The 27998-nt window shown below is 56.1% G+C and overlaps 1 protein-coding gene across 1 annotated transcript; it reads left to right on the top strand.

The window, feature by feature from the left end:
- The first annotated feature begins 151 nt into the window (after positions 1-151).
- On the top strand, positions 152-27688 carry BAIAP2L2 (BAR/IMD domain containing adaptor protein 2 like 2). Its single transcript, XM_023631605.2, has 14 exons — positions 152-359; positions 1506-1581; positions 2478-2564; positions 3069-3130; positions 14697-14768; positions 14996-15112; positions 15937-16083; positions 22492-22644; positions 22937-23075; positions 23239-23458; positions 25821-25907; positions 26203-26410; positions 26978-27021; positions 27194-27688. The coding sequence occupies exons 1-14, from the start codon at positions 309-311 to the stop codon at positions 27267-27269; spliced, it is 1539 nt and encodes a 512-aa protein (XP_023487373.1). The 5' UTR covers positions 152-308; the 3' UTR covers positions 27270-27688.
- The last annotated feature ends 310 nt before the right edge of the window (positions 27689-27998 follow it).

Here is a 27998-nt window from a genome sequence, read left to right as displayed (position 1 = left end):
AGGAGGAGGTAACCTAGGAGAGTGGCCCATCCACGCGTGCTCAGAGGGGTAAATAATTGAAGGGCAGGTCACATGAACCCACCCGCGTCACAGGATGCTTCCCCCTGGGTCTGGTTACGCCCCAGATCGCCTTCTGACATCCCGGGCTGGTGAATAATTAAGCTGCCACCTCCTCCTCGGCCGGCCCTCCATCTCTGGGTCCCACACTGCAGCCTCCTTCACCCTGCTCCCAGAGGTGCCAACCTCCAGTGCTCCCGGCCCCGCCAGCACCACCAGCCTCCCGCTCAGCGCCCGGGTGCAGCCCGCTCATGGCCCCCGAGATGGACCAGTTCTACAGGTCCACCGTGGCCATCTACAAGGTGAGCAGTGTGCGGCCCAGAGCACGAAGGCCGGGCCTGCTCTGGAGGACAGAGGGTGAGCACGGCTGCGGCGTGTCCTGAGAAGGAAGGCCCGGAGCCAGGCTGGCTGAGCTGTGGGCGTGGGGCTGGGGCTCCCCGGGGGCAGCCAGCCAGCCCAGCCCCAGCTTGAGGCTCCCAGGGCAGGAGTTTGTCCACAGTCCTCCAGTGGGGGACAGGCCTGCTGAGATGGCACTCAGCAGGAGCCCCAACTCTCAGACGCTGGGCAGGCAGGACAAGGCCCAGGGTGGCTGTAGCTGCGAGCAGGGGGCCCGAAGAGCCATGTGGCCCAGGAGTGGGGAGTTTCTCTTCATCTCTGTCTCCCTCTCGTTTCTGAGCCTCTCACTCAGACGTCCTCTTCCCCTGCAGAGGGGTGGCCGCAGTCTCCCTAGACATTTGTGGAGCCCCTCCTGTGTGCGGGACCCTTTTACCCATAAGCCTCACAACACCCCCCTGTGGGGAAGAAAATAATCACCCCATTTGACAGATGAGAAAACCAAGGCCAGAGAGGGAGACAGCATCTTCAAGGTCACCAAGGGGGGAAGAGGGGCTGCTGGGGTTTGAACCAAGACCCAGTCTAAGTCCAAGCCCAGGGCTGTCCTCACGTCCTGGGGGCCTCCAGCTGGCCACGGCCAGGCGTGCCCAGGTGACCCAGCACAACATCACTCCCAAGGGGCTCTTCTTCGAGGAGGGCAGGACCTGCCTGCACCCCTGAGGGGACTGTCAGCAGCCCGCATGTCCAGCCCGGTGAGGCTGGGCTCGGGGCAGGGATGAGCCACCCAGCAGGGGCTGCGATAGACACAGGCTTCAACCAGTGGGAGGAGGAGAAGCTTCCGGGTGCATTGTTTTAGAAGCAAGGTCCTGCCGGGGCACCTGTGTGAGCAGGAGCTGGCCAAGGGGACCTGGCCTGGAACAGGGCCCCAGGAGATGGCCTCTGAGGCCCCCGCAGCCGAGAGCCTGGGTTCTGGGTGACTCCAGGCTTCTAGGTGGCTCCCCCTGAGTCAGGCTTCTCAGGCGGGCTGGGGACACCCTGCTGCTGAGGCCTGGTGACGTGCGTCTGTCATCATTCTTTCTTCCTCTCCCCCTGCTCCCATTGCCCTTGGGGTCCAGAGCATCATGGAGCAGTTTAACCCCGCCCTGGAGAACCTGGTGTACCTGGGCAACAACTACCTCCGGGCCTTCCATGGTGAGTGCCGGCTGTGGGAGCCCCTCCACCTGGCCCCTCAGAGCAGACAAGGCACCCCAACCCGTATTCTCTGCATCCACACCAGAAACTCCGCTCATCCTCATCCCCACACACTCCTACCCACCACCCTCACCCTCACCCCCGTGCGGCCCGAGACCCCTCACACAGCCACACGCTCCTGTGCCTGCTCCTTCAGGTGCCCCCTAGATGCTCCCAGAGAAGCAGTGCCAGGCCCCGCAGGCCTCAACCCCAACTACACACACCTCTACATGTCACCTCGATGCTGCCCAGAGAGCCCACCGCCAGCCCCAGGCCCGCCTCTGCACCCCCAGCCTCACGCCACGCTGTTCGTCCTCACCCTGACCGGCCCCCATCCACACACCTGAGCCAAACCTCACCGCTCGCTCAGGGCCCGTGCAGACCCTAGCTCGGCCCCTTCCCACAACACCCCTCCACCGGCGCTAATCACCAGGGGTGGCGAGCCCTCTATGGGATGGACAGGCCAGGGATCCCCGCCCCCAACCCCGGGAGCTGAGTGTGCCTAACCCCTCCCTGCCTTTTAGGACTTCAGAGTCAAAGCCTGCCTCCCCTACTCCAGCTCCACCCCGCGCCCTCCACCTGCGCCTCACGGCACACCTGTCCACACCCGCCTTATGGGCACACACCTGCTCAGCGCCAGGCCCCGCCCCCGCAGGGAGAGCCCACCCGAATCCTACAGCCTCCTCTCCTCTGGCCACTGCAAATGTCCACACGCACAGCCAGGGCACCCCTCCTCTCACACAGCCTCACGCCACGTCCCGCAGTGTCCCCTCCACACACTCTCTCCTGACGGAAGGAGGGGTGGGGGCAGATGGAGGAGGGGGCCGGGGCTGCACCCATCTCTCCTCCCCACGCAGCGCTGTCCGAGGCGGCCGAGGTGTACTTCAGCGCCATCCAGAAGATCGGGGAGCAGGCCCTGCAGAGCCCCACCTCACAGATCCTGGGTAAGCCGCTCCCCCTGCCACTACCTCCCCCACCTTCTTGGGCTTTGAGGGGCACTCCTCCTAGCCTCGCCTCCACCCCAGGCTGCCTCCTGCGTCCACGTACCAGGCCCCTCTGCCTGTCTCCCTGGTGCCTCTCCTCATGCCCGGGGCCTGTCTTGCCCACCATCCTGGGGGCCCAGAGGGGGCTCCTTTTAGGTTCTTACCTTTCCAGGAAGTGCGCCCCGCTCCCCTCCCCCACCCCCGACATCCCCCCAAGACACAGGCCTTCAGCCCAAGGCCCAGAGGCCAGACTCTTGTTCTGGAGCCCAAGCCCCTCCCCACCACTCCCCACACGGCTGTTCCAGGGCTGGGACAAGCGCTCCCAGAGTCCCGGAGCCCTGTGGGAAATCCCTGGACCTTGGTCCCGAGATCCAGGTTTGAGCAGCCCCTCTGGCAGCTTCTCTGGGGGAAGAAGGCAGGTGGGGCAGGCACCCCCACCGCAGCCACGGCTCTCTGTGCCTCCAGGTGAGATCTTGGTGCAGATGTCCGACACCCAGCGACACTTGAACTCCGACCTGGAGGTGGTGGTGAGTGTCAGACTCTGTGTTCGGAGGGGTCACTCAGGAGAATGGGCTGTGTCCCAAGGAGGAGGAGAGCCCACCCCCCCATCGTTTCTCAGGGAGGCCTTCCTGGTCCCTTAGTGACATGACAGTGACTGCCCTTGTGGGCACCTGCCAGAGCCAGGCTCTGCTGGGCACATGTACCCGCAACGTTCTGTTCCAGCCTCCAGCGCCCCTGGGAGGCGGCTGCCATTTCTATCTCCATTTCACAGAGAAGGAAACTGAGTCTCAGAGATCTAGTCACTCGCCCAAGACACCAAAGCGAGTGGAGGAGCTAGGAAGAGAAAGGACCGTAGTCAGGCGCATCAGGTCCAAGTCCCTATTCCCCGTCAGCCTCCCGGCCCCGCCCTCCACTCTCCCAGGGAGCAGCGGGGATCTGACCTTGTCACACCCATGGGAAAAATCCTTCCACGCCCCTGCCGGCCGCAGCGCTAAACCCAGGCTCCTCCGCCAGCATTCCCGGCCCTGCCGACTCAGCAGCCTCGGTGTGGCGCCAGCCCAGCCAGCCAGCCGAGCTGCCCGCGCAGACCCGGCCGGGTTCCAGCCCCGCGCTGCTGTCATGCTGCCCTCGCAGCCTAGAACCACGCCCCAGCCCCGCGTCCAGCACAGTCGCCCCTCCTCCATGAAGCCCCCCCCCGATCCCTATGGGGTTCGGTCACACCTCCCTGTGGACTCCACAGACATTCTGCTCGTTCTTGGCACATGGCAGTTCAGAGAGTGAGCTCTGCCGCCAGAGGTCCTGTGTTCAGAGCCCAGCTCCACCAGTTACTGGCTTTGTGACCTTGCACAAGCTCTTTAACCTCTCTGTGCCTTCGAGTATCTGTCTGTGAAATGGAGACAATCATAATAACTGCCCTGTAGGGTTCTTGTGAGGATTAAGTGCATTCACAAAGATACACTGTTTACCTGGCCCCCGTAGCCCTCCGCGTATCTGAGCGATGCGAATTAGAAGTAGAACCGACTTCCTTGTCTGTATCTCTGCTGAGACTCGGAGCTCCGAAGGGCTGCGACGGGGTCTTCTTTCTGTAGCTCCAGGGCCTGGGGCGGGCATGGCACTGTGGAAGGAGAGAATGAGTTTGAAAAGGGAGGGGGCTTGGCCAGATGGAGAGGAGAGTGGGCGTTCCGTGGGGGTCCTGTGGGCCGAGTGTGTGCGGAGTGTGGCATGGAGCGGACGTGGGCCAGAGTTGGGGAGCTGGAGCAGAGGGGGAGAAGCAGGGGGGCCCGGTTGGGGGGGGGGCGCTTTGGAAGGTTGCAAAAGAAATTTCAACTAATTGTGACAGTGGCTGGATCTCAAACGTGTGTGTAGGGGAACCCCTGGAAGTCAGGGTGCTCTTTGGGGACACCATAAAATACTCATCAGTTTGGGTGCCATGTCGAAATGGGGAACAATTTGACCAGCAGAACATGTGCGTCCACCTACACACGATAAAACCTCGCCCCTGGGCCTGTCTCCTGGACACTCTGAGCCCAGCACTAAGCCTGTGCCTCCTCCTGGACCCCAGGCAGGGGGTTAGGGAGCACAGCACACGCTGTCAGCCTGTGACTTCCTGTCCGGGTGTTTGATGGCTCTCCATGTCACCTGTGGCACACCTGGGCTGGACAGGGGTGAGTGCCACCCAGGCCTGCTCTGTAAGGGGAGCTGCCCTCTCTGGGCACCGGTGTCTTGGCTGTGACAACCAGGCTGGGCCCTTGGCCAGGGCTGTCCTGGCCGAACACACCAGAGGCCACCTCCCCCTCGGGCTCATTCATTCAACAGCTATTTACTGCCATGTGCCTGGCGCTACTGGTGGCACTGGGGACACAGCAGAGAAAATCCCTGCCTTCCCAAAGAGGGAGCCAGACAAAGCCCAGGATAAATCGTGAGCATGCATGTGACAAGTCGCATGCAAAGTATGCTGCAGAGAAAGATAGAGAAGGAGGGGACAGGAAGTGTTGGAGGGACACAGTTTGTAACAGATGCTCAAGGAAAACACCACTAGGGAGGTGACATTGAGAGAAGGCCTGAGGGACGTGAGAGAGTGAGCCAGGAAGACTCACCTGGAACAGAGTTCTGGGCAGAGGAACAGCACGTGGAGAGGCTGGAGGAGCTGAGGCCGCGAGGGTGAGTGTGGAGGAGGCGATCGGCCTGGTCGGGGCGACTCTGGCCACTCGTCCGTGAAAGGGGCACATTACAGGCCGTTGAGGAAAAGAATGACAGGATCTGAGGTTTTTTTAAAAAAACCACCTTTTTTATTGTAAACTAAAACAGATACTGAAAATCTCACTGAGCAAATTGGAGCTTATTGAATCACTTCATTATAAGGCAAACCACCCTTGAAACTGCCGCCCGGGTCAAGAACTTTGCCAGCCTCGCCAGAGGCTCCTCCATGTGCCCCCTCAAAGTCACAGCCCCTCCCTCCAAAAGGGACCCCTGCTCCGAGGCCTCCTTCTGTGCCTTCGTGGTCGAGCACCCACACTTGTGTCCCCAGACACTAGGGTTTGGTCTTACTCTCTCTCTCTTTTTTTTTTTCCTATGTCTGAGGCTCTTAATCTGCTGGTTCCGCTCTATCCTTTTCTTTTCCATACATCAAAGGCCCTGGGGCCTTTTGACAGCTTGGTTTTCCCAGAGTCTGTGGGGTGCTGATGGCACACTCCTGGTGCAGTTCAGCTTGTTCCCCTGTCCTCTGGATCCAGAGGCCTGATCAGACTCAGCTTCCATCCCCTTGGAAGGACTAGAGAGGTGCTCGGTCCTTCCACCGGGAGATGCGCCGTGGCTGTTGCCATGTGACATTAACAGCAGTGGAGGCTCAGTGTGTCTAGATCCATTCACACGCACACTTGTTTTGGTTGTTAGCGCCAGTCGAGTTGATTCTGGCTCCCGGCAAGCCTGTGGACAGCAGTGCAGACCCCTGCCCTGTATTTTGGCACCATCTTACCTTCTGCCGCTGTATCAGACAATGCTCTGTTGCTATTCATATGGTTTTCATGGCCAATTTTTTTGGAAGTGGCAGGCCAGGTCCTTCTTCCTCATCTGTCTTCGTCTAGAAGCTCTGCTGAAACCTGTCCACCATGGGTCACCCTGCGGGTGTTTGAAATCCCACTGGCATAGCTTTCGGCATCACAGCAACACGCAGCTGCCACAGTATGACAACCGACAGACGGGTCGTGTGGTTCCCTGACCGGAAATGAACCCGGCCGCAGCGGTGAGAGCTCCGAATCTGAACCGCTCGACACCAGGGCCGGCTGTCCCTACACTGGGAGTTCCAGACTGCTGCTGTCCCAGCGCTCTTTCGTGTGTTAACTGGAGTGTTTCCGCCAGGGTAGCTTGTCCTCATCTGCTCGTTGTTTCACACGGGAAAGGCAGATAGAGGGTTCTTTGTTCCCTTTGCTTATCCTGTCTTCCTCTGAAGGTGATCAATTAGCTTTATTTTTCACTATCACCATTGTTGTAGTATGGCTTAGTATCTTCAGTATCACAGATTTCCATATACTCGATGTGTTTCAATCATTTGCAATTGTTATCTCTATTCAAAGTTGAAGATGTCCTCTCTTTGGCCAGTAGAAGCCTTTTCAGTCTGGCTCCTGGGGCCTCTTGGCGTGACCCTCATGGTTTGACGGCTTCCTTGTTACCTAGTCTGACAAGACGTTCCAGCCTCATCTGGAACCTTTTCTGCTCTACACATGGAATCAGCCATCTCCCCACGAAACCCTGTCGGTATTTTCTGTGTTTAGTGGGAAGTGGTATTTCAAGACCATAATTTGGGCACTTGGGGTGTTCACTGCTGCAGGGTCGACCGCCGTTCCCAGGCCTTTTCGGTGGCCAGCGCTACACATGCACACATATGGACGTATAGTACAGATGCGCGTACACACATAGATGCATGCATAGGTACACACCATGTACATGCAGACAGTGTATATACTTAAAGGTAAAATACTTCACAAGTTCATGCCCATACTTCCAGTTCAGACTCGGCACTGCACGATTTTTCCTTAGCCTCTTCCATACCCCAGATTCTTCTTTGTTCCACATCAAGAATCCTGATTCTCAAGGATGCAGAGAATGAAAGAATTGGAATAGCCCATAATTACCCCTTTGCTTTCTCTCCCGTACGTAGGCAACAGTCTCTGAACAACATTACTAATTCTACCCCCACCGATGTGGTTTCTACAAAATGAGTTTTGTGTTTGCTTTCCTCATTCTCCTGCACTTTTAAAGTAGCTGGCTGTGTCTGCTTTGTCAGAGCACAGAGCTGTCACACACCTTACCCGCCCTGCTTCAGCCTCCCTGACCTTTGTTTACACGCATTTACGTGTGTAAGGTGCACCATCAGTCCTTCCGTCAATGTCCCACTGGTCCTTTTGGTCATCTGAAACTCGTTCTCAACAGGCCGCACAGGACAGGCTCATGTGAACAACCGTCTCTGGGTTCTGACTTGGCGATAATAGTTTCTCTCTTCATACTTGAAAGTCAGTTTTGCTGGATATAAAATCCTTGACTCACATTTTCCTTCCTTCCTTCCTTCCCTCTTTCCTTCCTTCTCTCTCTCTCTGTTTCTCTCTTTCTTTCTTTCATTTCTGAGTGTCTTAAATATATTTTTCTTCTGACGTAAAACATTGGACATTGCTATTGAAAAGCCTGATTATCTATTATTTTCCATTGTAAATCACTTAGGTTTTTTGCCTAGATGCCCAAAAGACTTCTTTTCTTTTTCTTAAGCCTAGTAATTTTTCTAGAATGTGTCTTGATGTGGGTCAGTCTGAGCCAATATTCTCAGTTGTGTGGTGTCCTCTTTCAATACGTAGTTTCAAATCATTGTTTTAGTTTCAGGAAAAGTTATCTTGAATTAAAGTTTCTAGAATTTTTTTTGTTACCGTTCTTGGCATTTTTTCTCCAGGGGCTCCCATTATCTGTATATTAGATCTTCATAGCCTGTCTTTAATATCTGTCTCTTCTTCTTGGATGTTTTTACTTTTGTCTTCACTTTTTTTTTCCTCTACTTTCAAACATTATGGTTTAATATCTGGAGTGAGAGTGGAGTCCACAGCCCTATGGTGAGAACAGGAGCCCTATCATGGAGATACATATATATCAGCTTTACTGACATATAATTCACATGCTGTGAAATTCACCTTTTTAAATTGTACAGTTCAGAGGATTTTAGTATATTCACAGACTTTTGAAACTATCCCCACTATCTAGTTGTAAAATATTTTCATCACCCCCCCGAAAATACTCTATACCCATTCATTAGCAGTCATTCCCCATTTCTTTGTTTCTTTCCCTTTTTTTCCCCAAAGATTGGCACCTGCAGGGGCCGGCCCGGTGGTGCAGTAGTTAAGTGTGCATGTTCTGCTTCGGCAGCCCGGGGTTCGCCAGTTCAGATCCCAGGTGTGGACATGGTGCCGCTTGGCAAGCCATGCGGTGGCAGGCATCCCACATAGAAAGTAGAGGAAGATGGGCACAGATGTTAGCTCAGGGCCAGTCTTCCTCAGCAAAAAGAGGAGGATTGGCAGCAGATGTTAGCTCAGGGCTAATCTTCCTCAAAAAAAAAAAATACACTGGCACCTGCACTAACAACTGTTGCCAATCTTCTTTTTTTTCCTGCTTTTTCTCCCCAAATCACCCTAGTACATAGTTGCATGTTTTTTAGTTGTGGGTCCTAGTTGTGGCATGTGGGACGCCACCTCAGCATGGCCTGATAAGCAGTGCCCTATCTGCGCCCAGGATCTGAACTGGTGAAACCCTGGGCCGCCACAGCGGAGCGCACCAACTTAACCACTCGGCCACGGGGCCGGCCCCCCTGTTTCTTTTTTATTTTAACTAGTTTCTTCCTTTTTATTTTATATTTCTCTTAAGATATTATTTGTTGTCTTTACTCTCTTGTATTCCTTATAGTTTGGCCTTTATTATTAAACTTATGTTTGTCATTTTAAATTTCTAATTCTTTCCTGAATTCTGTCACCTCATTTCTGAATTTTTCTAATTCACAGTCACGTTGTTTCTTTCCTGCTTGTATCGTTTTCTTAGCATCTTTCAGTTCACATTTAAACTGTAGATTACAGTTTCCTTCTGTTTTGTGTCCCCATCTTTCTGGTGTGCTTTCCTTGTAGGAATGTTATTTTGTTCTTTATTTTCTTTTTTCTCATAAGGATTTTCTATTGGACTTAACTTCAAAGGTTTTCTGTTGCCCATTTTTATGTGAATTAGTTTTTATCAAGGTAAAATTTACATGCAATAAAACACCCAGTTCTTAGGTGCTGAGTTTTTTGACACTTGTCTACACTGCAGCCACCACGCTAAACAAGATTTAGAACGTCTCCATCAGCCCAGAAAGTTCCCTTGGGTCCCTTTCCAGTCAGTCTCGCCCCTAGAGGCAGCCACTTTCTGATTTCTATCTAAGAGATTAATCTTGCCTGTTCTAGAACTCCGTCTGAATGGAGTTGTACAATATGTATTCCTCGGTGTCCTGCGTCCGTGACTCAGCATAACATCTGCGCGATGAACTCACGCTGTTGTGTGTATCGACGCCTTGTTCCATCTGATTGCCCAGCATTCCCCTGGATGAACAGGCCACAAGTGGTTTATCCATTTCGCTGTTGACGGTCATTTGGATTGTCTCCATTTGGGGGCAGTTATGAGCAGGGCTGCTGTGAGCATTCTTGTGCAAGTCTTTGTGTGGATATGTGTTTCCATTTCTCTTGGGTAAACACCTAGGAGTGGAATTTACGGTCTTACGGTTGATATATCTTTCACTTTATAAGAAACTGCCAAGGAGTTCCCCAAAGTTCTCGAGCTAGCCTGCACTCCTGCTAGCAATGTGTGAAGGCTGCTGTTGCCCTGCATCCTTGCCAACGTCCGATGTTGTCAGTCTTTTTTATTCTAGCCGTTCTAGTGGGTGTGGAATGGTACCTCACCGCCGCTTTATTTTGCATATCCTGATGACTAAAGACTTTCAACGGGCTTATGGGACATTTGTATATCTTCTTCCGTAAGGTGTTTGTTTAGTCTTTTGCCTATTTTATATCAGGTTACACCTATTATTGACTTATAGGAGCTCTGTAGATAGCCAAGATGTGAGTCGTTTGTCAGATATATGTACACTGAATGTTTTTTCGTAATCTTTAGCTTGTCTATTCATTCATTTAATAATGTCTTTGATGAGCAGAAATTTTAAATTTTTATGAAGCCCAATTTGGCTATTTCACTTTATTTTTTTTTTCATTTTACAAAAGGTGGAATCTGTTTAAACTCAATAAACTACCTTACAATTCATGGGGCTAATGCTATAACAACAAGAAAAGCCAAAAGGGCGCCTGTGGGTTCTGCCTCTGCTAATTTAGAAATTTAAAAAAATGGTTTGTGCTTGAGTCCTACGCAGGAAACCTTTGCCTACCCCGATGGCAAAGATATTCTCTTAAGTTTTCTTGTAGAAGCTCCATGCTCTGGGTTTTACATTTTTTCTATGATCCATCTCAAGTTTACATTTGTGTGTGAAGTGAGAGGGGGTCAGGGTTCATTTTCCCCTATGCAGACACTAGGTGTTCCAGCACCATTCAGAAAAGATTTCTCTTTCCCCATTGAATTGACTTGGTGTCTTGGTCAAAAATTGATTTGTCATATAGGTGTGGGTCTATTTCTGAATAGGCCCACTTTCAGAACTTTGTGTTCTGTTCCATTGATATATTTGTCTATCCTTACGCCGATACCACACTATTAATTATTGTAGCTTTATGGTAAGTCTTGCAATCAAGTAGTCTAAGAATCTTGTTCTTCTTTTTGAACGTTGTTTTGCCCTTTCAAGATCCTTTGCATTTCTGTATAAATTATAGGATCGGCTTGTCAATTTCTTCAAGAAAGCCTGCTGGAATTTTGATAGGGATTGCATTCATCTCTAAATCAGTGATCATCTTGACAAGACTGAATCTTCTCATCCATGAACATGGTATATCTCCCCAGTAGTTTATTTCTCAGGGCAGTGTTTCATCATCTTCAGTGTAGCAGTCTTACACGTCCTTTGGTAGATTTACTCCCAGGTATTTGAATTTTTGAAGCTATTATAAATGGCATTTTTCATTTCATTTTTCAGTTGTTCACTGCTTGCCTTGTATTTTAGTAGAATTGTACTGAGAACAAAGTACCAGGCGTGGTGGGAAAGAGCAGGAGCAGAAGACCAGTCAGGAGGCTGTCGTGGTGATCTAGGGGAGGCATGACGTGGCCTGGGAGAGCGTGGCTGCAGTGTGGTGTTGAGAAGAGAGCAGATTGAAGGCAGTGCCAATAGGATTTTCTGATGTGTTGGATGTCAGTTGCCAAAGACAGAGGGAAGTCAAGGTAATGCCAAGGTTTTAGCCTGACCAACTGGAAAGGTGGAGCTGCCATGAGTTGAAGTGGGAAGAATTGAGTGTGGAGAAGTTTGGGTGGAGGGGAGAGATCGGGGCTCAGTTTAGGACGCGGTAAGTTTGAGATGCTGATTAGAAAACCAACAGAGATGTGGAATCATCAGTTGTACATATGAGACTAGAGTTTGCGGGCGGGGTCTCAGCTGGGATATGCTCCTGGGCGTCGTCAGCTTATGGACTTCGTGGGCTCACCAGGGGAGTGGGTGTAGATAGAGAAGGGAAGAGGTCCAAGGCCTGACCCTGGGCAACACACCCTTAGGGGATCAAGGAGATGAGGGGGAATCAGGAGAGGACAGAGAGGAGGCAGCCAAGGGGTGCGAGGAAAACCAGGAGAGGGTGGTCGCCTGGACGCTGAGGGAGGAAGGTGTCTCAGGAGGAGGGAGTGGTCACCCGTGTCCGATGGTGGAGACGGGACGAATCGGATGACTCCTGAGAATTGACTTAGCAATGTGGCATCTCAGTGATTTTGACAAAAACTCTTGTTGGCGTGATGGGGTAATGGCCTGACTCAAGGTGGTTCAAGAGCAAATGGGAGGAGCTGGGGTCAGCCCACAGAGACAGTTCTTTCAAGAGGGTTTCCCTGTATAGATGGCAAAAGAATTTCTCGAGAGTTCCTGGAATAACTCAATCCGTAGAGTTTGCAGCGCATGTTCTCAACAGTGGGTCTGCCCTCAGCTTCTGCATGAGGCCCTACAGGACCCTAGTGAAGCGCGTGCCCCGGAAGGGGGAGCAGGGGACGGCCGCCTCCGTCCTGACCTGCTGGGAGCTCCTCAGCCTGCCCCAGGGCTGGGGACTTCCTTGTTTCAGAAGCCACCTGCTAATTATAGACAGTCCTCTGGCTCCCTTACAGCAGGAGCTCAAAGGTCACTTAAGTATCAACCATCTTAGTGGACCCATTTCTTCAGGAGCTTGATGCAGACTTTCCATGAACCTGGGGGTGCCTGGGCCCCGTCTGACTGGGGCATCCCGGGTCTGTGTCCTCTGCCCCGTCGGCAATCACAGCCTCACCGTGGTGACGGGCAGAACTGTGATCCAGCCGTCCCACTCTAACAGACATTCCCACGGTGGGACTCAGTTCGTCCTCCACTGGAAGAAGGAGTGATGGCTTACGCCCTGGAAGGTGTTTGTTCATAAGCGAGGTTTCCTAGGCCAGAGGAGTGGGAGTGGGGAAACAGGATTAGGGGGAAGGGGAGAGCCCCCAACTCATCAGTATTCTAAGAACATTTTGAAAGAGTTCCTGTGCCCAGGCCTCCCTGGGGAGAGCACTCCCAGGGCTCTCAGCTGGGCAGGTGGCCCTGCCTCCCAGGCGCTCCTGCGTGACAGCCCCACTTCCTCCTGCATTGTCGCGCATGGCAGCTCTGCGGTAATTAAGGCGTAGCCGGCATGTCCGTTCTGTTGGTTTTACGCATTTGAAGTATTTCCTGCGGCCTTTGATGTGGTCCGAGTTGGTCTCCCCGGGTACCATTTGGCATCTTCATCAGTGCTCTGGGTGCAGAGTGGCCTGGCTGCTGAGGGTCTGCCCCAGGCCCGCATCTCCCAGAAGCCCTGTTGTGGATATTGCGCGATTTTGCAGGAGGTGGGGATTCTCAAGAACTCATGTTTTGTGTTCCAGCAGAAATCTTGGACCATCTCTTCGATGGGAGGCAGGGCCAGGAGGGGGGAGGCAAGTGCGCCAGGAGGCCCTCACCGGGAGGTCCCGCGGGTGCAGGTGGGGAAGGCTCGCTCCTCACTTCCCGGATCCAGCAGAAAAGGGCCTCGTCCGGCAGGAACTCAGACTCATGCGTGCACGCACACACACACATACTCTCACACTCACACACTCACACTGACAGCCACAGCTCAGGGGTTCAAGTCCCAAGGAGGCCACACTCAAGCTCCCTTATAGACTGGCAGTTACCAAGTTTTCAGAAACGAGGGTGGGAGAAAAACTTAAAATTTAGAACTTTTATAATTTATGGTTTTTCCTGCATCCTGGGAGGAGATCCTCAGCATTCCTTCTCTGGGCAATGCCCTACCCCAAGGACAGAGCTCCCGCAGCTCAGCGTGGGGCCCCTGAGGCAGGAGGCAGGAGCCGCTGAGCAGGGGCGGCCAGGGAAGGGCTGTGTGACAGCAGGCCGAGGGGCGGTGGGAGGGGCCCCAGAGGAGGCGGTGGCAGCCGGATGGGAGACGCTCCTCTTTGCTCCTGTGCGGCCTGAACCCAAGGGCACAGAGTGCAGCCCGGAGGATTTAGGTCCGATACCCCAACAGTGCAGAGTGACCCAGAGGATGCTGACAGGGCTCAAGGGGGACGTGCGGGTGACCACCGGGCCCACAGAATCAATTCTGTGGGTTTATAGGGCTGGACCTTAGAGTGCATCTGGCCAAGCCTTTCCTATTACAGATGGGGAAACTGAGGCTCAGAGAGGGGCAGCAACTTGTCCAAAGTTACAGAGCAAATTGGAGGCAGCACTGGAACTACTAGAATGAAGCTCTTCTGAGCCTGAGCTCCGGCCTCCTGGTCACCTAAGTGCTCAGCCGCCTCCTTCCTGTCTGTCATGGGAACCCGCCACCCCCCAGCTAAGGCCTCAACAGTTCTGAGCGCTTTCGCTGGGCCAGGCCCTGCCCACAGTGCCGGGGACACAGAGACGGGTCAGACTTGGTTCACGCCCACAGTGGCTCACTGCTTGTCCCAAGGGGCTACGCCCAGGGGCCCGGCAAGAAGTCCTGTCCTGTGGCTGGAGGAGTGAACAACAAACGAGCAAAGGTCTACACACTCCAGAAGCAAATTGAGAGAGCAATGGCCTCTGCCGGGGGCAGCAGAAAGGCCTCCCAGCAGAGGGAGCAGGGAAGCTGGTGTTTGGAGATGGGTAGGGAACTCCAGGCAGAGGGAAAGGCATCATGAGAGCACAGACTGAGGCTAAGAACCAGAAGACGTGGACACTTTTATCAAGGGTGCGTTTCAAGCCAGATACTGCACTAAATGTTTCACATGTCTGACTGTTTAGTCCTCCCTCCAACCAAGGGCTCTCATTATGCCCATTTCTCTGACGACTAGGCAGGGGCCTGGTGTGTTAGGAACGCGGTGGGCAATGGATCTGAGTAGGCCGTACAAGCGATCTTAGGGCCTGGGAATGATAAGGCCGCCCTGATCATCCCCATCCTGCACTCCACACAGGTGCAGACATTCCATGGAGACCTGCTGCAGCACATGGAGAAGAACACCAAGTTGGACATGCAATTCATCAAAGTGAGTCTGGCCATCCCACCTTGGGCCCCTGCCCATCACAGGCAGGACTGCCTCTCCCATCTGACAGACGGACACCCTGAGGCCTGCACTGCACATTGACTGGCCCCACGTTATACACATTGCCAGCTGAACACCCTGCCCCCTGCCCCTGTCCCGTGCTCTGACCCATGGGCTGGGTGTCTTGAGCTCTCTGACATGAGGTCTCCATGCTCTCTCGACACCCCAAGGACAGCCGCCAGCACTATGAGATTGAGTACCGCCACCGAGCCGCCAACCTGGAGAAGTGCATGTCCGAGCTGTGGCACATGGAGCGCAAGAGGGACAAGAATGCACGGGAGATGAAGGTACAAGGGCTGGGGGCAAGGCTCTGGGGGGACCCCCTGACACCCTCCTGAGCTCCCCGGCCAGCGCCGGCCCAACTCCAGGAGTGGGGCTCACCCCACCCTCTGTGGGGAGCGCAGCTGGAGAGGTCAGGCCGCCCCTGGTGGGGGGGGCATCCCTGGCCCTCAGGAACACGTTCAGAACTGCTCCTCGCCTGTCACTCCCTGGCCCTCCCCAGGTCACCCGGGCCTCCCCCCTTCTGCTGAGAAAACCTGAGGCCATCCGTCATCATGCTGCTCCTGGTCACGGTGGCACCGGTGTAATCCACCAGCAGCCCCAGCATCCTCTCCCTCCCTCCTGCCCCGGCAGTGGAGTCCTGCTCCCGATAAGGCCAGCCCTCCTCCCGAGCTCAGCACTCCATCCCTGGCCCCTTCTCCTTTCCTGTCTCCTCTAATAAACTCCTCTCTCTCCTCTTCAGAATCTTTTCTTCCAAGCAGGGGGTGATTAATCAGCTTATTCACATTTCCATTCAACCAACCAACCTCCCTGGGCCCCACCTCTGTGCTCAGCCCTGTGCTGGGTGCTGGGGGTGGAAGGATGGCTCAGACACTGGTCCTGCCTGTGAGAAGTGCCCAGGCTGGGAGCACGTACGGCCCAGGCTCCTGAGGATGAGGATGCCCCTGAGAGGGAGGCCTGAGAGCTAGGATGGGCTGGGTGCTCAGGGGAGGCCTCCAGGAGGAGGCGGCTGGCTCAGACAGGACAGGGAGGCCCCAGACAGGTGGCACTTTTCCTGGGGGGGATGAGGCACTCACCCCCTGCCTGCAGCCAGAGTCCCCTCTCCCCTCAGGAGAGCGTGAACCGGCTGCACGCGCAGATGCAGGCCTTCGTGTCCGAGAGTCAGCGGGCCGCAGAGCTGGAGGAGAAGCGGCGCTACCGGTTCCTGGCGGAGAAGCACCTGCTGCTTTCCAACACCTTCCTGCAGTTTTTCGGCCGGGTGAGCCGGGCAGGGGGGCGGGGGCAGCGACGGAGCGCCGCCGGCTGTGTCTCTGCGAGCTGGCCGCACCGCCTTTCCCTCCTTCCTTCCTCTCTGGCCATAGTTATTTTATTTATTTGCTCTCTCCATCTGTTTCTGTGTTTATGTGTATCATCGAATATTCAGTCATTTATTCATTCATGATTTTGTTTAGTCTCACATTCATTCACTAATTCATGCATTTATTCATTCACGTGTGAACCATTTATTCTTTCATTCCTGGACGCATATACTCACCATTCACAAGTTCATTAATTCATGGGTTTATTCAGTTATTGTGTATTAATTTTATCATATTATTTAAATCCTCTATGCTCTTGCTTTGTTCTATCTGCTGGATCAATCAGGTTCTTTCATTTCTCATTGGGTTTCAAATGGATTTTGCTTTCTATGTTTGGCTGCCATGTTGTTTATTGCTGTTGGGTTTATGAGTATTACACCTTCTCTGTAAGTATTGCCATTTATAACGTCTCTCATAACCCAATCTGATGCTTTAAGTTCCGCTTTGTCTAAGGTTAATATTTGCTCTTCCTACTTTCTTCTCTTATCTTTTTGGTGTTTTTTTTTTTTTTTTGAGGAAGATTAGCCCTGAGCTAACATCTGCTGCCAATCCTCCTCTTTTTGCTGAGGAAGGCTGACCCTGAGCTAACATCCGTGCCCATCTTCCTCTACTTTATATGTGGGACGCCTACCACAGCATGGCTTGCCAAGCGGTGCCATGTCTGCACCCGGGATCTGAACCGGCGAACCCCGGGCCGCGGAAGCAGAAAGTGCGCACCTAACCGCTGTGCCACCGGGCGGGCCCCTCTTATCTCTTTGTTTTAAGTGTGTTTTCTGTTACTAAGACGTAGCTCAGTTTTGACTTTTGACCGTCTCACAGGCTCTGTCTTCTAATAGAGGAATTCAGTCCATTCCCGTTTAACCTACCGGCTAATATACCTCTTTTGTCCTTTCTGGGTAACTTGAGTTAACTGTATTTACTGTGTCATTTCCTCTTTTTCTCCATTCTTGTTCTGGTCAGTTTGGCTGAGTTACTGTACATCCCCTCTTCTCCTTTGTTCATGTGGGAATCCTGCTGTTCCTTTCCTCTGTACTCGTCTGACGTCACTTTGTGACCTTCATAATCACATATTCATCTATTATCTTTCCCAAAAAATGCTGGCACCCCAACAGTACTCGATCCATTGCTCCCCCCGCCCCAGAAGATGAGACCTTGAGACCTTTCCTGCGCTCCCCGCTACTCTAAGATGAGACTTCTGGAACGTTTTTACTCCTCCCCTCAGCCTCCCCGACCCCCACCTCTTGGTTTTGCCAACAAACTTCAGGACTTTTAGTTCCAGACCCTCACTGGCCATTTCCTTGCGTCATGACCTGTCTACTTCAAGAACCTTTACTTAGGGGCCGGCCCGGTTGCGCATCGGTTAAGTGTGCACATTCCGCTTTGGCGGCCCGGGGTTTGCCCCTTCGGACCCCAGGTGTGGACATGGCACCGTTTGGCATGCTATGCTGTGGCAGGCGTCCCACATATAAAGTAGAGGAAGATGGGCATGGATGTTAGCTCAGGGCCAGTCTTCCTCAGCAAAAAGAGGAGGATTTGCAGCAGATGTTAGCTCAGGGCTAATCTTCCTAAAAAAAAAAAAAAAAAAAAAACGAAGCAGCAGCTTTACTTAGATTATGCATATCACCATTGCCCAGGGCACTGTCAGCATCCATGAGAACCTCACGCGCGTGTGGCCGGGACCCTGCTCGCACTGCTCGCACTCCTTCCTCTCTCCCACAGTCTTGAGCTTTCTGCTTTGATTAACCGGTGTGGCTAGAGAACTTTCAGGAGTATTTTCGGCAGATACGCCCTCTGAATCCTTGCCCATCCGCCAGTGTCTCCCTTTCCCCCTGACTGGTGAGTGACAGTGGCCGAAGGACCCCAGAGCTGCAGGCTTTCTCCCTCGTGGTCCCAGACGGAGCTCTCCTGTTTTCTCGCTCTGTGTTGCAGACACTGAGCTGGGTGCTGGTCTGGCTCCCTTCCCTTTTAAGTAACTGGCTCTTTCTCTATGGGTGCTGGGAGGTTTTCTTTGAGTCCTTGGGGCTCAGGTACTGTCTGGGCACCGCCCAGATGCGGGCCTGTCGGCGCCCCTTCAGTCACGATCTCCCGCCTTTCTTCAGGCTGGGGGAGCTGCTTCCTCTTCTGTTTCGTTATCGTCTCTCCTTTCTCATTCCTTTTTCTCCTTCTGGAACTCCAATCATTTGGGCCTCCGCGTCTTTGCCTTCTCCTTCACCGTGTCTCTCTCATTTATTCTTGCTCTGTATTTTGAGATATTTCTCCCCCTTGACCTGTCAGGCCACGGTGCTTTTCTCAACAGGACTGTTCTCTTTCCGTTCATCTGTTCAGTTTTAAATCTTACATTCGCACTTCACTGGAGCGAGAGGGTCTGTGGACGCCCAAGTGTTCTTATCAAGTCCTGGTTAAGCTTATCTCCCCTTCTCTCAGCTGCCTGGGTGGTCTGCTGGGTTCCCTCCCTGACCGCTGGGTCCTCGAGGTACCTTGTTTCTTTCATTTGCCTCTTGATGGTCCTGTTCCCACTCTGAATTGAGCTGACCTGCAAGGGCTCAGGCAGAGGTGCTGGCAAACGTTGGGGGGTGGGGGAGTGGAGCAAGCTCTACCCTAGTGGGGCCCTACTCTGCCCCGGGTCTTCCTGTTACAAGCATCAGCTCTCACTCAGCCTCAGGGATGGGGATTCATTCAATCTACTCATGTGGAGAAACCACTGCAGACAGGGCTGCTAGGGAAGGTTGTGCAGGTTGTGCACTGCACAAGGGTGCCTGGTTGAGAGTAGGGGCTGTGCTGTGCTCTCTAGGCTGAACACACTGGTGCAGGCTGTGTTTGCCTAGAGAAAGGAGCATCTTTTTCTTTGCATAAAGAGGCCGTTTTCTCACCAAATGTGTGCCCACCAGGCTCTATCCATCCAGAGGGGACACCTGTTTATAAATTATGCAGAGGTACCTTATGGGCTAGCAGCAGCCCAAGCCTATGGACCCCTGGAACTCAGGAAAGACAGCAGTTATTCCCAGACCACACTCCAGAGAGACACTCGACGCTGCCTTGCCAGGTGTATCTGTGGGCTACACTGCCCAGGACTCCAGTCCTGGTCCTTGCCCGGCGGCCCCTCCAGCCAGCAGTGCTCAGCGTTCTGTCCTGCTCTCCTCTGTAAAGGGCCCACAGGGACCAAGGACCCACACTGCCCTCCTGGCTTGCAGACTTGCCCACCTGCCTGCCTGTCCCAGCTGTGACCCCTCTGGGTAGGAGGCTGACGGCATTTGCAGGAGGAGGAGGGGCCAGGGACACGGGGACACCGTCTTCCCACCACGCCCTCATAAATCGAAGACTTTGCCCCTGCGTTCTTCCAACACCATTCATTCATTCACTCATTTCTTCAACAAACACTGTTTGAGCCCAGAGGGCGCGGCAGGCCCTGGCTCTACTTCATGTATGAGAGACAGCGGGTCCCCAACCCAGCCAGCCAGCCTCTCTCTCCTGAGGCCACACGCGGGCTCCTCCGCCCGCCTCAGTCTCCTGGCTCTTTCCATTACTTTCTATTTCTTTCTAGTCTTATTTACTTCCCCAACCACTGTGTCCTGGCTGTGAATTCTAGCAAATGATTTCCTTTCCTTTCTCGGAGCCTCACTTTCTCACCTGGCAAAGGAGGGAAATGACCCCCACCTCACATGATGGAGCCGGCAGTGGGTTCAGCCTGGCCCTGCTCTCTCCCCCAGAGGCGCAAACCAAAGCTGCCATCCAGGAGGCGTGTCCCTGGCGGTCAGCTGCCCCCAGCCGCGCGCCTCCGCCTCCTGCACCCCCGGCCCTCCCCACCCTAGTCCTCACCCCGCAGGCCCCTCCCCGAGTCTCTATCTGAAGCCAGGGACCCCCTGGTGCTGAGCAGAGGTGGGAGATCCAGTGACCGACCTCAGCGGACATTCCCCCAGTGTCACGGCCACCCCAGCCCCAGGCCCCCGCCTCCCCCTCCTCTCTCCCACTGCCTGAGCCTCCAGGGAGGGATTCCTGCTGCCTCCTCTTTTAAGCAGTTTTTTGGAGCCACAATTCAAGTTACCGAAAGGAGCCCTCTCTTGGTGATGAGTTGCAAATATTTCCCCGATTTGTCATTCATCCTTTGACTTTGCTCATAGTCAGTCTTGCCGTGTAAAAAAGAAATTATTTTTACTTAGTCAAATTTATCAGTCTTTTCTTTTATAGATGATGGGGTTAGTATCAAACTTAGATTGGCTTTTCCACTCCATAAATGTTTTCAAATTCTCCCACGGTCTCCTCCTGGGTTTGAAACCCATTCGTGTTTCTTCCCAACCACTGGCTAAAGCGCCGGGAGGCAGGGCCGGGGGAGCCAGTGAAGCTGAGTGCTGTCCAGGCTGGGGCTCGGCGCCTCGGCCATCACTCCCAGAGCCCCCAGGCACCCCGGCAGGTGCGCACCACTGAATGTTCTCGAACTGGACAAAACCCCCTTTTAAAGTATAGTGTGCGGAACCTAATGCTCTCGCTTTGCTCCTGCCTCTGAACGAAATGCATAGAGACCTTTGTCTTCGTGCTGTTTCACTAAGTAATTATGCAAGGAAACAGAGGAGCGTCCACCTAGTGACCAGCTGGACTAGGTGCTCCTGTGACGTGAGGCCCTCACCTTTCTGTCATTGCCGCCTGAGGTGGCCGTGAGGTCTTCAGCAGCTAGGCCAGACTGAAGGGAGAAATCATGGAAAGACTAGCACAGGCCACTCCACTGCTTCCTGGATGTGAGACCTTGAGCCAGTCATTAACTCTCTGACCCTCGGCATCTTCTTCTATAAAACAGAGATAATAGTTGCACCCACCTCCTGGGGCTATCGCGAGAATCAAGTAAGATAATAGCGGTAAAGCCTTTAACACCGGGCCTGGCACAGAGTGAACGCTCAGCCAGGGGAAGCTTGGATCATTCCTAAGGCCACAGTCTCGAGCTGGGCCTCGGGGGCGGGCTGTTTCAATGGAAAAGGAGCGAGCTGTACGCTGGAGTGCACAGGCTTGGACTGTACCTGGGATTGAATTCGTACAGGTGGCTGAGTGACAACACAGAGAGGCCGTGCCATTGAGAGACGTTTTATTGCAGACTACAGCCCCCAAGAGAAGGGGTCACTCCGTGCCACACAGCACCAGGGCTGGGTCAGGAGGCAGCAGGAGGCCCAGGACCATTGCACGGTTTCCACGGGAAGGAACGGGCAAAGCGGGGCAGGGCGTTTAAGTGAGTTTAGGATTGGAGGGTTTGAATAATTCCAGCGGGCTCTCTGCTGCGTGTTCTCTGCACATGTGTGACCTGGCTCCGGGGTGATTTATGGTAGGGGAAAGACTAAATAAAGGAGGTGGTGGGGGATATGGGTTTGGATTGGCTGGTTTGCACTTGAAAGGTGTGCCCACAGGCCAGTTGGTTACTATCTCTAAGAACTATCCAGCCCCGAGAGGGGCAGTCTCTCCTGGAGTAGCAAAGCAAAGTAGCAGCATAAAATACAGAAAATTTAAAACATCATTAATACACACAGCAGCTCTAACATTTAAAGTCCTCCCCTCCCCAAGTTCTTATGGACTCTGTGGTCAGCTGCTGAGTTTCCTGTCCTTGAAAGTATTCAAGTAGAGTTTGATGCCCGTGTAGTGGGGATACTACAAAAGGAGTGCTTATAGAGACTACAGGAATGGACTGGAAAAACTGTATTCAAAAGGCCTCTTTTAGAAAACTACTCAAACTGGCTTAAACAGAAAAGGTATTTATTACTTTAGTTACTGGGAAGGATTTCAGGTATAGCTGGATCCAGGGGCACACAAGGTGTCATCAGAAATTTGCTACTGTCTGTTGCTTAGTTGTAGTTTTCTGTGTTGGCTTCCTCTACCTATTTAGCAAACCCTGTGAGGGGAAAAAATATGCTTTTCCAGATTTTTCCAGGGTAAGTACTGGGATTAGGTTCTTCAGCCCCAGTTTTTGGGTAAGTGCCCTGCCTGAGTCCACCACTGGAGCCAGGAGGATGGAGCAACCTGAGTGGCCAGGCCTGGGTTCTAGTCCTCCCCCTGTATTCGGCAGTGGCAGAGCCTTCAAAGCGCACAGACTGAGAGAGGGGGCAGGGGAAGCTCCTGAAGGAAAACTGAGGGCCTTGGACAAAAGCGGGGGAGGGGTGGGCGGTGGGCGAACCCAAAGCGACACCATAGAGATCTTCGGCTCCTTCCGGCTAGAAAATGGTCATCCTCAGCTTGCAGGGCCCGAGTTTCCAGGTCGGGGGCGCCACTTTTGAGTCCCCAGGATTCCAGGGGCTGCTCAGATCTGGCTGACGCCTGTGTCCCCACCCGGCCAGGCCCGGGGGATGCTGCAGAACCGCGTGCTGCTGTGGAAGGAGCAGTCGGAGGCCAGCCGCAGCCCGTCGCGCGCCCACTCCCCGGGCCTGCTGGGCCCCGTGCTGGGGCCGCCCTACCCCTCGGGCCGCCTGACGCCCACCCGCCTGGACATGGTGAGGCCCTGGGCGCCCCCGCCGCCGTTCGCGCCCCCGCCGCCCCCGGCACCCTCCGCGGGGCCCTGGGGCCTGCGGCCCTGCGCCTGGAGCCTCCTGCCCCCCGGGGTCCCGTTCTACGTGGCGCCCCCGGGCCGGCCCTTCCGTCCCGGCGCGGCCTCGGCGCCCCCGTGGTGGCTCGGCCGCAGGCCCGCGAACCCCTACGCCAACGCCTGGGACTGGGGGTGGGGGCAGGACTAGGGCGCCGCCCCCCCTCCCCGCCCCACCCTCCCCTGCCCGTCTCCCCTCGCAGCCCCCGAGGCCTCTGGGAGAGTTCGGCTCCCCCCGCAGCCGGCACGGCTCCGGCTCCTACGGCCCCGAGCCCACTGACGCGAGGTCCGCGTCCCAGCTGGAGCCAGATCGCCGGTCCCTGCCCCGGACGCCGTCTGCCTGTGAGTGCCCCCGACCCCCGCAGCGCAGAGCGAGGCCGGGGACCCAGGCCAGGGACCCGGGGACAGGGAGGAGGGCCTGAGGTTGCGCTGCAGCAGGAGGGATGGAGAGTAGACGCGAGGGCGAACTTCCCGCCCACGTGCGCCGCGCCCTCCCGCCCTGCAGCCTCGCTCTACGCCGGCAGCGCCCAGCCCTCGCGCTCCAACTCCTTCGGCGAGCGCCCGGGCGGCGGCGGCGGGGGCGCCAGGAAGGTCCGCGCCCTCGTCTCCCACTCGGAGGGCGCCAACCACACGCTGCTGCGCTTCTCGGCCGGAGACGTCGTGGAGGTGCTGGTGCCCCAGGCCAAGAACGGCTGGCTCTACGGCAAGCTGGAGGGCTCGTCCACGTGAGTGCGCGCCCGGGGCCCAGGGGGTGGAGGGGGACCCGGAGGCCTGGGCTCCAGCTCTGACTGGGGCTTCTCCCGCCCCCCTGGGGCCTCAGACGACTCTCCCGTCCGCCTGCCCCCTCCGCCCCCACCCCGGTTTCCTCGTCCCTTCCGCGGGGGTAGGAAGGGCCTCCTTTCCGAGTTCAGGCTGGTGGCCCTGCAGAGTGTGGTAGACGAGGGGGACGGGAAGGCGCGAACATTACAGAAACCCTGCTGCTTGCACACCTACTGTGCGCCTGACACTGAGCGGGGAGGGAGCTTCCCCTCAGGACCCTGAGAGAGGCAGCCCAGCTCCGATGGAAGGGAGGGTCTCGGACGGGCCCCCCAGCCAGGCGCAGAGGCGGTGCTGGGACCTGCGGGCTGAGTGTGCGCACCTCCTTGCGGTCATGCGCAGTGGAAGTCCTTGAACAACCCGAACCCGGGCTGTTTCTAGCCAGGAGCGGGAGGGGGTGATAGGGAGGTACCCCATGGTGGCCCCGCGCCTGGAGAGCAGTGGGTGGCAGCCAAGAAAGGGAGTGTGCAGGGATCGCTCTTTCTGCTGGAGGAAATGGGCGAGGTGGGAGCTTGCTGGAGCCAGGCAGTGTCCCCCACAGGGCTTTACGGGCGGGGGACTGTGTGGTGCCCACTCCCGCTCACGCTCAGGGAGAAGGAAGGAAGGACACGAATAGGGGCAAGAATGAATGGGTGCATAGACGGAGGAGTCAGCGGGTGCATGCGAGGGCGCCTGCGAGGGTGGTCGTGTGGGTAAGTAGATGGGGGACAGGCAGAGGGTGGGTGAGCCAGTGGTCCTAGGGGGCAGGTGGATGTATGCTGTGTGAGTGGATGGGTAGATGGGTGGGTAGGTGGGGGCATGGGAGGATGCCCGGATGTGGGGTGCGTGCGTAGACTGATGGGTGATTGGAGAAGTATGTGGGTAGGCTGATGCAGGGGCAGGCAGGCAGGTGGGCAAGTGCCGATGGGAGGGTTAGTGGGTTGGTTGTCCACTGGTGGTTGCCCATGTGGATCATGGATGCGATGATGTGTGGATAGACGGGTGGGTGGCAGGTAACTACAGTCATGTGCCGCATAACGACATTTCAGTCAACGACGGACTGCATATGCCACAGTGGTCCCGTAAGGTTAGTACCATGGAGCCTAGGTGTGTAGTATGCTACACCATCCAGGTTTGTGTAAGTGCACTCGAGGATGTTTGCACACCACCACAATCACGTAGCAGCACATTTCTCAGAACGTGTCCCCATCGTTAAGCGACTCATGACTGTCCATGGATCAGAATGGAAGGGCGGGCCGGTAGGTAGACGGGTTCCTGAGAACACGAATGGCGAAACGGCCTGCTGTGCAGTCCCAGAGGGCAGCGGGGGTGCCGCCCTGAGAGTCCCCGCCACAGGGCCGGAGCCCCCTTCCTGGGGACCCAATTCTGAAACCACCTAGATGGGTGCTCTCAAACCGCGTTCCTGGGATGTCCGCGTTCTTTCTGTGACTCGTAGGTTAGGGAAAACGATGGCAAGTTTTACCGTCAGTCGGCACTTGATGGTGAAAACAGAACTGAGAGGTAGTGAAATGGTTTTATGCTCAGTGTGAGTTGCAGTAGCTTCCGGTCACCTTTAGGTGAGAACGCTGTTGATGGGCTGCTGGAGAACTTTTCCAGTTGTTCTGCGGGAATCTGATGGATTCCGTGGAGTCTGAAAAGGCTCAGCAACGTGGACCACTGCCCCCACCCCGCTGCTCTGCAGTACAGTAACGGCCTCGAGCCAGGCAAAGGCGCCCAGAGCAGGGGGCCTGGGCTCACGGGAACCAGAGCACCTAGGGCGGAGGGAAGCGGTGGGCCGAGGAGGAAAGCGCTGGGTTGGGAGGCAGGCACCCTGGGCTCGGTGCCCCTTCCTCTGGGCTCCTCTAGTTGTCTGTGGTCCCCCGCCCCTTCCCCTTGGCTGTCGCCCTTGTGAGCATCTGCTTGCAGGTCTACCTCCTTGCCAGGCGGGGAGCCTCCGGGAGGAGGAACCGTGTCTGGCTTTCTGGGGGCCCTCCCGTGGTTGGTGCTCAAGGAGTAGAGAATGCAGCCGGTCACCACATGTCCTTGGACACATTGCTCTCCACTTCCTCCTCTCTACGGTGCCCCACCCCCTGGTGGGACATGAGGCTGGAGAGGTGGCCTTGAATGTCGGGAAAGACCTCCTTCCAGGGATCAGATGAGTTACTCCTGGCAAAGCCGAGAGCGAGGCCGGCACACAGCAGTGCCCAGCGACGGTCTGCTGCTCTTAGGGGAGTTATTCTGACCACTGTTGTTGGGCCTTTTGCTTATGGGACCCTCGGTTCCGCCCCGCAGGAGCGGCTGGTTCCCCGAGGCCTATGTGAAGCCTTTGGAGGAGATGCCCATGAACCCCCTGAACCCTATGAATGAGCTACCTGCCAGGTACCTGGGTGGGCAGGGGTGGGGACTTCAGTGGGGGGTGGCCCCACCCAGCAGGGGGCAGCTGTGAGTTGCCGTCCTGAGCCCCCTTCTGCCCCTCAAGACAGGGCAGCAGCATCGCCCATGTGAAGCCTGTGTCCGTCCCTCTGCCCCTGGCAGCACTGCCTTAAGCCAGCAGTCTCCTGCACGCGGCGGCAGGGCAGGACGCTGTAGGATGCCCAGGAGCCCAGCACACAGGGTCGGGGGCAGCAGGGCCTGCCCCCGACCCCCTCCCCTCCCCACCTTTCTCTGGACTCAGGTCCTACCCGCTCCGGGGCAGCCACAGCCTTGATGACCTCCTGGACCGGCCGGGCAACTCCACAGCGTCCTCTGAGCACTGGGATGGCCAGTCCCGCTCCCGAACCCCGAGCCGGGTCCCGAGCCGCGCCCCCAGCCCTGCACCCACACCCTTGCCTGGGAGCCGCCGAAGCAGCATGGGCAACATGGGGGTGACCAGTGACGTCAAGGTGAGCCCCTCCCCCCAGCCTGTCCTCAACCCTGGGGTCGTCCAGTGGGCAGGGGTGCTGGAGACCAGGTAACCGTCCCTGCTCTGCCACGGGCTGTATGGCAGGGGACCCTCCCGCCCTGGCCTGTCTGCCTGTCTGTGCAGGGATGCGGGAGATGAGCTTCTGAGTCTGGGGTGGTGGGTGAGGGAAAGCATTCCTCTCGGGGACTGGAGCTCCGGGTGGACCTGCCCCCTACCCTAGAGAGGCCAGGCCCAGGGTCCTGGATCAGAGCCTGGGCTGGGGCTGGCCTGGGCAGGACAGGGGTGGGGCGGGGAGAGCTCGTCCCATGGGTCACCCCGGTCTTGTCCTGCGGGTGGTGGTCAGCCCCGGGAGATGGTGCTCTGGTCCAGAGGCTTCTCAGGTCGGAAACCCACCCCATTCTGGGCTTCGGAATGCTGGGGCCTCATTTTCCAGCACTTCGGGGCCTCTGGTCCAGTCCTCTGTCCTCCTGGAGTGGGGGGAGGGAGGGCAGGGGCTCGCTTGTCCCTCTCCCCATCAAACCCAGGCCTTCCTCCATCCCCCCTGCAGAAACTTACATCCTGGGAGCAGCCGCCCCCAGAGCTCTTCCCTCGGTGAGTCCTCAGGCAGGGGTCAGAGGGGACCGGCTCAGTGGAGGGCTGTGGGGGGTATAAGCTCGGGGCCAGTGGAGCTGACCCAGTGGGGGCAGGACGGAGGGGTGGGCACCTGGCTCAGGTGCCCGGCTGCCTTCCCTGGACCCCTCTCACCCCACCTCTCCCCCTCCAGGGGCACGAACCCCTTTGCCACCGTAAAGCTGCGTCCCACCGTCACCAATGACCGTTCAGCACCGCTCATCCGCTGAGGCACCTTCCTCTGTCAGGGGTCTGAGGTCGTCCCCCCGCACACCTGCCCAGGGGCTGCCCAGAGCTGGCGGCGGCAGCAGCAGCAGCAGCAGCAGCAGTGGGTCCAAGAGGCCGGGGGCCCTGATACGGGGGGTGGCTGCCTTTCCCCAGCCGCACCCCCAGCCTGAGCAGCTCCGAGGGCACTGGCCTGGGGTCTGGGGCCTTCAAACAAAGCAGGCGGAACTGGGCGACAGAACCATTTCTTCCCCTCCAGAGGCCCCAGGACTCTCCCTGGGGGGCCTGGCTCGTGCCCCCCAACCTCCTTCCTCCTCTGCCCCAGTGGGGAGGAGCCCCTTGCTCATCCCCTCCCTTCCCCACACATGTCCCTCTGTTTCACTTTTGTAAACGGTGAGGAATAAAGCAAGTGGACATGGCAGCAGGACCGGTGGTGTCTGATTTGGGGGACAGGGCGGGGGGTTGGGGATGGCGACCTCCCCTGGAGGATGGAGTCCAGGAGGCCGTGAAGGTCCCTGGCTGTTCCCTGTGAGGGCTTGCTCATCCCCAGCCCCGCAGGTCCCTCATTTTAAGGGAGTCCTTGGGTCTGCCCTGAATCCTTCAACCTGTCTTCCCCCATGGCTGGCCCAGTCTCATTTCAGCAGGGGGTCACCCAGGAAACAGTGGCCTCTCCAGAGGAGGAAGGGGGGCAGTAGCTGAGGTCTGGGACCACCGGCAAGTCCCCCTCAGGCGGC

The sequence above is a fragment of the Equus caballus genome, chromosome 28, assembly GCF_041296265.1.
Source record: "Equus caballus isolate H_3958 breed thoroughbred chromosome 28, TB-T2T, whole genome shotgun sequence".
Lineage (NCBI taxonomy): Eukaryota > Metazoa > Chordata > Mammalia > Perissodactyla > Equidae > Equus > Equus caballus.
Note: the sequence above shows the minus strand (reverse complement) of the source record. Positions and strands in the feature narration are given on the sequence as shown.